Source organism: Monoraphidium neglectum (assembly GCF_000611645.1).
Source record: "Monoraphidium neglectum strain SAG 48.87 unplaced genomic scaffold scaffold00212, whole genome shotgun sequence".
Lineage (NCBI taxonomy): Eukaryota > Viridiplantae > Chlorophyta > Chlorophyceae > Sphaeropleales > Selenastraceae > Monoraphidium > Monoraphidium neglectum.
In genome coordinates this window covers 10,027-21,217 of record NW_014013416.1, presented here as the reverse complement: position 1 = coordinate 21,217, position 11,191 = coordinate 10,027, and the positions used below count along the sequence as shown (strand labels likewise).

The 11,191-nt window shown below is 62.7% G+C and overlaps 4 protein-coding genes across 4 annotated transcripts in view; 1 reads left to right on the top strand and 3 right to left on the bottom strand.

The window, feature by feature from the left end:
- Window positions 1-1,880: 1,880 nt before the first annotated feature.
- MNEG_1983 (hypothetical protein) lies at window positions 1,881-3,173 on the bottom strand (the record flags this gene model as incomplete). Its single annotated transcript, XM_014049540.1, has 2 exons — window positions 1,881-3,001; window positions 3,143-3,173. 2 exons carry the CDS (start codon window positions 3,171-3,173, stop codon window positions 1,881-1,883), a joined length of 1,152 nt encoding a protein of 383 aa, XP_013904994.1.
- A 1,430-nt stretch (window positions 3,174-4,603) lies between these two features.
- MNEG_1982 (hypothetical protein) lies at window positions 4,604-4,939 on the bottom strand (the record flags this gene model as incomplete). The annotated part of the gene is made up of 1 exon (XM_014049539.1): window positions 4,604-4,939. One exon carries the CDS (start codon window positions 4,937-4,939, stop codon window positions 4,604-4,606), a length of 336 nt encoding a protein of 111 aa, XP_013904993.1.
- A 1,605-nt stretch (window positions 4,940-6,544) lies between these two features.
- On the bottom strand, window positions 6,545-7,349 carry MNEG_1981 (hypothetical protein; the record flags this gene model as incomplete). The annotated part of the gene is made up of 2 exons (XM_014049538.1): window positions 6,545-7,062; window positions 7,319-7,349. The coding sequence occupies 2 exons, from the start codon at window positions 7,347-7,349 to the stop codon at window positions 6,545-6,547; spliced, it is 549 nt and encodes a 182-aa protein (XP_013904992.1).
- A 2,719-nt stretch (window positions 7,350-10,068) lies between these two features.
- Window positions 10,069-11,191, top strand: part of MNEG_1980 (hypothetical protein) — a gene marked incomplete at both ends in the record, with an annotated part of 3,524 nt that continues 2,401 nt past the window's right edge. Inside the window, one exon of the mRNA XM_014049537.1 lies at window positions 10,069-10,902. Coding sequence (XP_013904991.1) covers window positions 10,069-10,902 — 834 coding nt within the window. The remainder of the gene's footprint in view (window positions 10,903-11,191) is intronic.

The window sequence follows — 11,191 nt, the reverse complement described above, 5'->3', positions numbered from 1 at the left end:
GCGTGACGAGCGTGTTGCCGTTGAAGGTGGTGACCTGGCTGCGGTCGCTGAGGGCAAAGGCGGTTGTGCGGCCGCCCGACGCGTAGATGCGCTGGTTGGTGGCGGCGGCGAGCTTCTCGCCAAGGCTGCGGTGGCCGGCGGCCGCCTGCGCCAGGGCGCCAGGGCCTAGGAGCAGGGCCACGGCTGCGCGGGATTGAGGGACGGGGGTAAAAGGGCGGGCGGGTGAGGCGGGAGAGTGGCGTGTGATGTGTCAGTCATGCAAGCTGCCGATATGTGGGGTGCTGCAAGTGGATGTGGTGCATGCTGTTCAGCGTGGCGTCAATGGGCCACTGCTCAGCTGCGGGCTGAGAACAGACCACTGTGGCCTTCCAGTTGAGGCACTCACTCAGCAGCGCGCAGAGATGGCGTCTCATATCAACACTCTTGACTGATAAATAAAGTGATTGAGCCACAGCGAGTGAGTCAGAAGAGAACACAACTGACCGAGCAGCAGCGCTTTGATCGCGAAATTATACAGTAATGGGTTGCGGTGGGTGTGATAGCAATATGAAGTTATTATGGCTGTTTGATCGCGCTAGAAAGTTTTAACGGGCACAACCGCGCCCTGAGCTGCCCAGCAGCGCAAGAGGTGCTGCGCGGCAGCTGGGCACCACACCAGGTGACGATCTGCCCAGACCGCCACCGGGCGGCAGGAGTGTGGCGCACGTGTCGGTTGAAGGTGGCTTAGTAGATACGGCAACAGGACGTCTTTGGCGCAATTGCGTACTGAAACAATGTCAAATTTACTACATTAGATAAAGCCCAGGGAGAGGGCAGAACGCCGCTGGAGGGTGCCGTGGACCGCATGCACCGGTGCAGTTGTCAATACTGACGCCCGACCAGTGGCCCGCGGCCGCTTGTCCAATTTGTCAGTTGTGCCACAGCTAAACGCAGAGTGACGGGGAGACGCGCATCACCCGGCTCATGCATATGGCTTCGCTCCAATGAATGCCATCAAAACAAAGGTTCCCTTTGTCGAAGGCAGCTGGGCTGGCCGGCAGCACCCCAGGGCTGGCATCACTTGCCTGGCCTGCCATTGTCCCCGTCATGCTTAATGTCAGCTAGCAGCAGCAGCAGCAGCAGCAGCAGCAGCAGCAGCAGCAGCAGCAGCAGCAGCAGCAGCAGCAGCAGCAGCAGCCCGTAACGCATTGTGCTGCTACTGCTCGGAGCTGAAAACACATTGAGGCTACTCCAGGCTTGACCTTTGCTAAGCCCCTGCTGACTTGACCTTGACTGCTTGTGCGGGGCCACCTATGTGCGCCGCACCACAAGCGTACTTGTTTGTCGCCCTGGGCGCGCGCCCAAGCATGCCCAACCCCAGCAGCCTGAATGCTTGTGCATCTGTTTTCTACATGCGCGGCAAAGTGAGGCCCGTGTTTGGGCAGTGCCGTCACCGCTGCACTTTCAAAATTACCCCATATTGCCATGGCAGATTGTTTACATCCTGAGTACCACGTGCGGGATGTTACAATGTATGCTGACAGGCGGGTACTGCATTTGCAAGGGCCGAGCTTCAGGTACCGGGTACGAAGCATTGCATGAGGGACACTTGCTTGCGCAAGGGGGCGCGGCGTATCGCAGCCGCCTGTCAACCGGTTGGTTGCATCAAAATGCTGCCGAGGACAAAGCTACTTGGGGGAGTGTGTGAGCAGCCTGTTGCAGCCAAAACAACAGAGGGCTGAGAGGGACATCGCAAAAACAAATCCATGGTGCAAGAAAAGGAGCTGTAATCTTCACAACCAATATGCTGTGTGGGATCTATCATTCACATGCTGCGCCTCTGCGGCGAGCTGCTGCGCCTGCCGTGCTTGCCAGCACTGCGCATCACGCAGCCGTCTGGTTCACGGGTGGTGCGCCGGCGCAGGAGACCCCTTGGGAGCAGGAGACCCCTTGGGCGCGCCCTGCTCGCTCCCCTTGTCGCCGGGCTTGACGGCCGCCGAAGCAGCGACAGCCGTCTGCCGCTGCTGCTGCGCCTGCTGCCACTGCTGCATCTGCGGCGTTGCGTCCATCATCTGCTTCGCCCACTGCTGCTGCTCGCTGCTGCCGCCTGCGGCCTGCTGCGCCCACTGCTGCGCCTGCGCAAAAGCGGCCATGGCCTGGTTCATGGCCGCCCCAGCGTTGGCGGGAGGGCTCGCGGAGACCATGGTGGGGTTGGCGCCACCGATGAAAGTGCTGCCACCCTGAGCGTTGATGGTGGCGGCAGCGGCCTGCTCGCCCAGGCGGCGGAAGATCTGGCCACGGCCGCCCTCGTTGGCGACGGGGTTGCCAAAGTTGTCAAAGCTGGTGGTCAGGCCGCCGTTGAAGCCCACGCCGGCGTTGGTGAAGGTGGTCATTCCGCCAAAATTGGTGATGGGGGCGCGGTCAGAGGGGGCAAAGCCAGCCGTGCGGCCGCCGATAGCCATGATGTTGGCGGCGGCAGAGGCGGCGGCCTGCTCGCCCAGGCGGCGGAAGATCTGGCCACGGCCGCCCTCGTTGGTCACGGGGTTGCCAAAGTTGTCAAAGCTGGTGGTCAGGCCGCCGTTGAAACCCACGCCGGCGCTGGTGAAGGTGGTCATGCCGCCAAAGTTGGTGATGGGGGCACGATCAGAGGGGGCAAAGCCAGCCGTGCGGCCGCCGATGGCCATGATGTTGGCATCAGCGGCTGCGGCGGCCTGCTCAGCCATGCGGCGCCTGCTCCACTGGTCGATGTACACATTGCCGCCCTCGTTCTGGAAGGGGCCCAGAGCGCCGCCGCTGAGGGTGATGCCACCGTTGTGGCGGCTGTTGAGGTTGCCGTACACGCTTGATTGGCCGCCCACATTGATGGTGGGGACGCGGCCGCCGACCAGGGTCATGTCGCCCATCCGCAGGACGGGCGGCGCGTTGGCGGCCTGCTCGCCCAGGGCGCGGCGGTCAGAGGTTGTCAGGCCGCCGGCCTTCAGGGACGCGCCCAGGGCCCCGGGGGCGATGAGCAGGGCCAGGGCTGCGGGGCAAGATAGATGGCAAAGAGGAAACTGATTCAGTGACAGCGGCTGAAGTAGAGGGGTGTGCACAAGGAAGATTGCAGGGATGCAGGCAGGCGCCGCGCTCTGCTGATGTGGTTCACTTGAGCCGGAGCACTCACCGCAAGTGAGAGCCCAGTGTAAGCGAGCCATGGTTGTGAGGATGATTCTATTTGGTTGATAAGCAAAGCTCAATTTCCGCTGAAATGATGGTTGAGCAATGGCCTGGCTGTCGCCGAGTTCGACGCTGATCTGCACGCTCTGTGGAGGCTAGATACGCTTGAGAGTGGGTAATTGATTGGTAGTGACGAGTTGTCTGTTTTACTGCGCTGGCGAACGCGCGCCATTTGAAAGGCAAGCGCCGCTCAAACCCACCTGCTACGCCGCAGCTGCGTCCCCAGCCTGCCGCGCAGGTGGGGGGCAGTGACCGGGTGACTGGCCCCGGCGATCGACATCCTGGCCGGGAGCTGAGCACGTGGTTGCCTTGATTCTACCTTGCTTGCATGTTCAGGGGTGCTTTCGCAGGTATTCATGCTGCACAAGTGGCATGCCAACCCGCTGCACCCTGCTGCATGCACCCCACACCCTGGGCCCTGTGCGCTCATCTCGTCTTCAAGCATGGATCTGCCAGTGCAACGCAGCATATACTTAGCTTGATTTGGCCCTATGCATGCCCTGCTTGCTCATCATTTTGACCTCATCTGCTCCATGTGTGGCACACTACAATTGGCCCGAAAGCTGATTGGCAGGCGGGAGTCCAAGGCAACAGCAGTGTGCATATGTCCCCCAGGGTGTGGGGCGTGCACCGGCAACTGCGCGGCAAAGCATATCAGGGGGATGCTCTGCCACTTCCATTGCAAAAAACGCGCTCTGCCACTTCAATTGCGTAAAATGTACAAACCCCAGATGAAATCCATTAATACGTTCGTGGATGTGCTTGAGTTTCACCCAAGGAACACAGATGCAGCATTAGTTATGGCTGGTGGATCTGAACAGAAAAATGAGAGAAGGATTACCCACAGGGCTGTGATCGTGGGCACGTGCACCTCTCGCTGCTGCTTAGATTGTGTCGATTTGACCGACAAGCATATAAGACCGTCAGGCAGATACGACCCCTGCCAGCCTCTTCACCCCCCTGCAAACCCCCGCCGCCCCCCGAAACAAACAGAATTATCCAATAATCAAAAGATGCTGCAACATGGATTACAAGCCATTCAGCCGCAACAGTGTTTGTTTGGTTACTCAATGTGCCGCTGTTGCAGGCACCTCCCCAGTATGAATCATTCGAAGAGTGCAGGCACCCAGGAACAAACGACATGTCATCTAAGGCACAACAGCAAAATAGCCAATGTTGCCAGGCCGTTTGCCACAAGGAATTCAGTGCTCAAATAAACCGTCACAAAACTCCATACATGACGAACAGGTTACAAGCCATGTGCATTAAAGAGCAGTGTGAGCAACTGCTGGCAGCACTGCTGCTGAAAACACTTGCTTGCTTGGCAAAAACGCCACTCCAAGCGCTCAAGTGCTGATGGGCTGAGCGTCCGCCGCCCCGGCGCGCCCTCACATCACCGCCATCACGCTTAGAGGCGCCTGTTGGTGCCGCGGTCCACGAACACACTGCCGCCCTCGTTAGTCACCGGCCCTGTGCTCCCGCCAACCATGGTGGTGCCGCCGCGGCTGAGGCTGTTGTAGCTGCCGCCCTGCTGCACTGTCGTGCGGCCGCCCATGTTATAGAGGGGCGTGCTGCCACCGATCATGGTCATCTCGCCAGCCGGCCGGCCATTATTCATCTGCATGACGGGCACCGAGCCGCCACCCATGCGCATCATGGGGCCGCCCGCGCCGCCCATCGACATGACAGGCACTCCGTTTACAAAGCCCATCTGCATGGGAGCCATGCCGCCATGGCCGCCCATTTGAGGGAAGCGGGGCGCAGCCACGGGCGCGGCGAGAAGCAGGCGGCGCGGTAGCTGCGGCGCCGCGGCTGCAAAGGCGCTGCTGGCATGGAGGAGGGACGACACAACTGTGCGTGCGTGGGGAGGTGGGTGGGCGCGGGCTGCGTCAGCGGTGGAGCACAGCGGCGGAGCACAGCGGCGGAGCACAGCGGATACCAGCGCAGCCACGTATAGATGACCTCCGTCGCAGCATGCAGCCACGTATGACAAATGTGTGCCACCACAGGCCGGGCTACGCCGTCAGTGGGATGTGTCCTGGCAGTGCTCTGCTGTGCCGGGGCACAAGGAGGGGTGGGGCGCTGCTGCGCTCACCAAGTAGGAAAGGCCAGCTGCGCGCCATCTTCATTGCCACTGCCATTGATACGACTTGCTTAAGGTCACCGGCTGTCGTGCGATCGGTTCGGCAAAAGTCGATCAGCGATGCCCGGTCTATGCGAAGGCGCGACTTTGTTGTGAATGCAACGCGTTTGACTTGATGCCGCAAATGTATGTGTGCAACAGAAGGTATGGGGCATTTGTATCAAGGCTGCATGTGTTGCTGCTGCCGCGCGGCGGCGCAAGCGCTGTGCCGCAGCTGTGGGTCACCCCGTCCATCCTGGAGTGATTGAGGTGCGCTGGCGCAGACCGTTGGCTGCATATCGTATCATGAGGCTGGCTTAGGTCATCAAACACCATGCCCAGGTCTATCAGGGGTGGCAGCTGCCTGCGGTCTTCCAAGGGCCTGGATCATGGATGCCCCGCGGACTGTGCTTTACCCACACAAGCAGCTGCCTGTTGTTTTGCAACCACGCTCCCACAGCGCAGTTGCGGCGACTCAAATTCCGGGGACTACAACCAGTCTTATCAGCCGTGGCCATACCCATCTTCCAGTCATGCATGTGCCCCCCCTCTCGTTCCTGATCCGGCTACCATATGTGAAAGCAATCCGCTGTTGTACGCAATCCTTGGCCGCCAAGCTTCAATGCTTGTAACGCAATTTTGAACAGCACTCTGCAGTGAAACTCCGTGAAGCCAGAACCTACTATCCAGTCCTGCTGTACAGCATGCAAGCAGTCGCAAGCGAGTGCGCTCTGCTTTTGTGGGCGTGGTGGTCTTGTGAGATAGTGAGCATGGTGCTCTTGAGGGCTGTATCGATGTGCTCAGGGCAGGTGCAGGGCGGGGCAGCCATGCGAGGTGTGGCCGGTGGACATGTGATTTTCGTGTGGCCAGCTGTGGTGGTGAGGCGCAGCGCCCTGCCTGCCAGGTGGTCTGGCCACATTCAACACATGACCCACAACAGTGTCGCCAGACCTGAGATCGCATTACTTGCCGGTTACATAAACATGCAGAAAAGTTCATGAAAGCGGGGCGCATCCGACGATAAAGCCGGTGCGCAACAGTGAGCGCCGCTTGTTGATGGCAGCCATATAGCAGCGCGGCAAGGACAGGGTAAGACAGGTTGGTGTCCAATGTTGTAGTTTGGGTGGACGTGCCATATTTCAAGGTTTTGAGACAAGGGGAGCATCAGCGCGTTCGACAAGCGGCCAAGCGCGTTGCACACAGCGTCAAGCGGGTGCGATGAGGCGATCAAGCGAAAGCCGCGAAGGAGAGCGCGGCCGCAATTGCGACGCAGTGCACCGCGCCGGAACGCACCACGCCCCCGGCAGATGAGGCCGCCGGCTTCGGTGCAGGCGCGGCGGCGGCGGCAGGGGCGGCGGGCGCGGCGACGGGTGCGGGTGCAGATGCGGGCGCCGCTGCCGCAGCCTTGGGCGCAACGGGTGCAGCGGCGGGGCTCTGCACGGCGAAGCCTGCTGGGAACACGAACGGGCTGGCGGCTGGCGCCGTGAGGCTGCCGGCCATCATGCCTGCGCCCTGCGCCATCTGGGCCGCGGCGGCGTTCATGTCCTGGCCGAACTGGGCCATCGCCTGGGACTGCTGCGCCATGGCCGAGTTGATGGTGGCCGCGGGGTCAGCGACGGGCGTGTCGGAGACGACTGTGGGCTTGGCGCCGCCCACGACGGTGGTGCCGCCAGTGGCGGTGATGTCAGCGAGAAGGCCGCGCGCCCCCTGGCCGGTGGCGTTGGCGGTGTTGAGCAGTGCCGCGGCTGCGACAAAAAGATAGGGGCAAGGGTGATGTTGTGGGGTGGGGAGCTGAGTGACAGAGCCCTGGGTGGGGGCAATGTGATGGTCACACAGCACCGTGAAACCAAGATGCGGGGCCAAAAAGGCAGCTACAAACGCAGGCATTTCAAAAGCACGCGTGAGGCTGCACACACGGCAGCAGCAGCAAAACAGGCGCGGCTGATGGGGGCGCATGCCATGCTGGCATGATCAGGCATGTGGCTTGAGCCCCTTGCTCACCCAGCAGCACGGCCCAGCACAGGTGGCACATTGAGCGCATATTGTCTTCAGGTACACACGGAAGCCCAGGCTAGGAGCTGGAAAGGGTTGCTATGATCTGCAAATGTGGCCGCGCCGCACCGATGACGATTTGGCTTTGCGGAGTGGATATCGCGGGTGGTCCTGCAATCATTTTGGAAATGTACCGAAGGCATCACCCGTGCCCACCATGGGAACGCATGGATTCCCTCCGCACGGCAGCCGGCCACTCACCCGCACACCCAGGTGGCCTTGGGCTGGTGTGGCGCGGCACACTCTCTGTTTGTGAGACATTACCCCACACTCCCGGACTTGCAGCGGCATCCAACACATCACTGAGTGCGCATGATTGGCTTCCATACTGTTGACACTGCCTGATGATAATTGGTGTGGAGCCCCCCAAAAGGCAGGACTAGGCGGTCAACGCAGGTGCCCCTATTGCTTCAGGCGAGCTGGCCAGGGCACCCCAGGCCTAACACGTGGCACATTGCTGTCGGGAGCGGTGCGCCTCTCCCCCCTCCTCCTCTCGGGCTGCTGGGTGCAGACATGGGTTCAGCGCATATGTGTTTGCAGTGAGCCTCAATGCAACACTGGGTTTTCTTGTGGATTGATCCAGCCCCTGGTGCCAGAAGCCTAGGAAACTCGGCCAACAACACAGGAAAAGCCCCTTCGCACCCTGGCGTGTCAGGGCCAAAGTACGAGGATCAACACGCCCACAGGACGGTGGCAGGCAGGTACTGTATTTGGTGGGATGCCCAAGCAGGACCGAGAATTCCGCACAGCCGTTTGCACCAGCGACATCATGGCAGCTTAAGCAGCGCCCTGCAACACACCGCACGCAGGCAGTGGGTCGGCAGTCGCACTACCATCAACTGCTGAGGGCTCGCGCGTTTATGCCGCCGCTCGTGCATCGCAACGCATTTTGAGTACTGTATCGTAGTGAATTCGTGCGCATCACAAACGCCCGGCGCCGACACGAAGCAAAGTGGCAGCTGCGCTTGCCGCAGCAGACCTAGGCAACCAACAGCAGCCCTGTTGGTGCCCCAGTAAGGTGTCGTGCGGTGCCACCTCTGGCGCCATACTGTACCAGCTCAATCCAGCTGTGCGTGTCTAGAGTCGCGACCAGCTGCCCTGATACGTAGCACACCATTGGTGAATGCAACAGGGAATCGAGCTACTGCAGGTCACACAAAGAGCACAAGTGGCTGCTTGGCCGCACTGTCTGACAGCCAGAGTGGCGCTGGTTGTGACGTGCATACGTGACTCAGCACCTCACGCATCTGCATGCCGCCAAGCGCATGCATCTGCTCGCCGGGCCGTGAGCCGCGCTCACCAACTTGCTGGGTCAACTGTCATGCAACCCAGTAGCCGCCAAGTTTCTCGTACGCTCCTCCGCTGCAGGTCAACCTGCCAATTGACCACTGGCAGATGTACCGCGAGTCAACTTTTGTCGCAAGTTGAGCACCAAATTCTGAAGCCCAGTGCACACAAACGGCCGGTATGCGCTGAGTTCGGATGCAAATATGCCCGTTGCTGGCACAACCGCTCGTTGCTCAGTTGACTCAGTTACTGCTACTTGTGCTGCGTGGCCATTGAGCACAAATGTGCAGCACTACAGTGACGCACACTGATGTGCCATCGTCACCGCCAAGTCGCTGCGGTTATCGTCTCCCGCAAACACCTTCCATTGCGTACATTTGACCCAGTAATTCAGCGCGAGCGTTGCGTACTGTACGTAGTTGCACTCCTGAGTTTTTGAGCGCGGGGCAAGCCAGTCGGAGAGGCCCATGCGGGCCAAGCTTCAGCTCCGAGAAGATTCCACACCCAAGGACACCCAGCAAGTGATCAAAGGTACGCCCAGCCCGCAGATCGTCGCGCCACGGCCTGCCCATGCGTGCATGATGCACGACTGCAGCTCAATTTTGATTGTGATAGCTCCCTTAATCACCACGAACACGCGCTCTACCTGACCGCATGTCCTTGAATTGCGGCGTCGATGCAGGCGAGGCGCTGCGCGCTGCATTTGTTGCTGCCTTGTGCGCCATACCAAAGGGCAGGCGCACGCTGATGCCTGATCCGGACGCCCCGGAAGAGGAAGCAGAGGGCGATGGCGTCGACGAAGCGGCCGACCATAATCCGCTGGCGTCGCTGCTTGGAGACTACAGGCGAGTGCTGGATTGGGGCTGAGGAGCACTCCCGCAAATCGGCCGGCGCTTGCGCACCATGCAGCACGCCCGCCGCGCTGCCTGCGCCTTGATGTTGATTGCTCCTGCACCAACCCGGCCGCGCCCCCTTGCGCAGCGACGACGACGGCAGCAGCGACGGAGGCGAGCACGCGCCGGCCGCGAGGAGCAGCGCGGCCGGCGGCGGCGCGGCGGGCGGCGCTTCCGAGCCTGGCGCGGCGGTCGACGCCACCGCCCCGCAGGCCGGGGCCGACGCCGCTCCCAGCTTGGCGTCGGAGGTGGGCCAGGCGGTGGCGCTGCTGTCCCTTATCCTGCGTGCTGCCGTTGCTCCACGCCCTTTTCCTCTGCAGCCGCTCCACGCATGCACCACTGAACACCAGCAGCTGCTCGCGCATGTGGCCCCCGCTCGGGCCTCGACGCACGCACGACCCGCCGGACGCCCCACACTCCCGCCAGCCCGCCTCCGCCTCGGCCCTGGCCCTCACCAATTACGCTGCCTCCCCCTCCTGCCCCGCTTTGCTCGTCATTCAATCATAGCTCGCGTGTTTCATGGAGGAGCTGCAGTCCATCGGCCTGCTCGACGGCGAGGGCGAAGCCGCAGCGGCCACCCCCCGCGGCGGCGCGCCGCCGGACGCCGCGGCGGCGGCGGCGGCGGAGCCGGAGCCGGAGAGCGGGGCCGGGGATGGGGGCGCGGCGGAGCAGCGGACACTGGGGTCGCTGGCCGGCGCGCCCGAGTGGTGCAAGGTGCTGGACACCGGCGGCGGCAAGGTTTACTATTGGAACGTTTCCACGAACGAAGTGATCTGGGACCCGCCGGCAGGCGTGGATGGGGATGACCTCATTCCCCCGCCGGGCGGCCACGGCGCGGCCGCGGGCGGCGGCGAGGCCGCCAGCAGCGTGCAGAGTGGCCACACCGCCGCAGCCGCCGGCGCCGACGCGGCGTCGGCGCCGCCACCCGCCGCGCCGGCGGGCGGGGCTGAGGGCAGCGGGGCTGTGCAGCTGCCAAGCGGCGAGGTCGAGCCCGTGCTCGGCCTCTTGCGCTCGGAGCTCTCCGCCGCGGCGGCCCCGCTCCTGGCCGCGGCGCCGGCGGCGCTGCGGATGCTGATACAGCTGGACGTGCTCGAGCAGCAGTGGGGCGCGTTTTCGGCGCGCCAGCGCGCGGCCGCGGCGGCGGGGGACGCGGCGGGGGCGCTCGGCTGGGGGACATATGAGGAGTCTGTGATGCGGCAGCTGCAGGGCATGTTTGCGCGACTGGGGCCGGCGCTGGAGCAGCTTGGCGCTGGCGGCGCGCACGAGCAGCAGCAGCAGCAGCAGCAGCAGCAGCAGCAGCAGCAGCAGCAGCAGCAGCAGCAGCAGCAGCAGGGACAGCGGCTTGCGGCTGCCGTCGAGCCCGAAGAAGGGGAGATCTCCGCACCCACAGCGGCCCCGCCCAGCGCACCACTCGCCGCCGCGTGGGGGGACCACGCCACGCTGCCCGCGTGGGCGCGCTCGCAGGCGTGGGACGCGGCCGCGCAGGCGGGCAGCTACACCGGCGGCTATGGTGCTGACGGGGCGTTTGACTACGCATATGGCGCGTCTGGGGCCGGCTTTGATTACGCAGCGTACGCAGGCCTTAGCGCCGCGCCCTGCAACAGCTACGCAGCAGCATACGCACTCCCGCAGGGGCATGCGC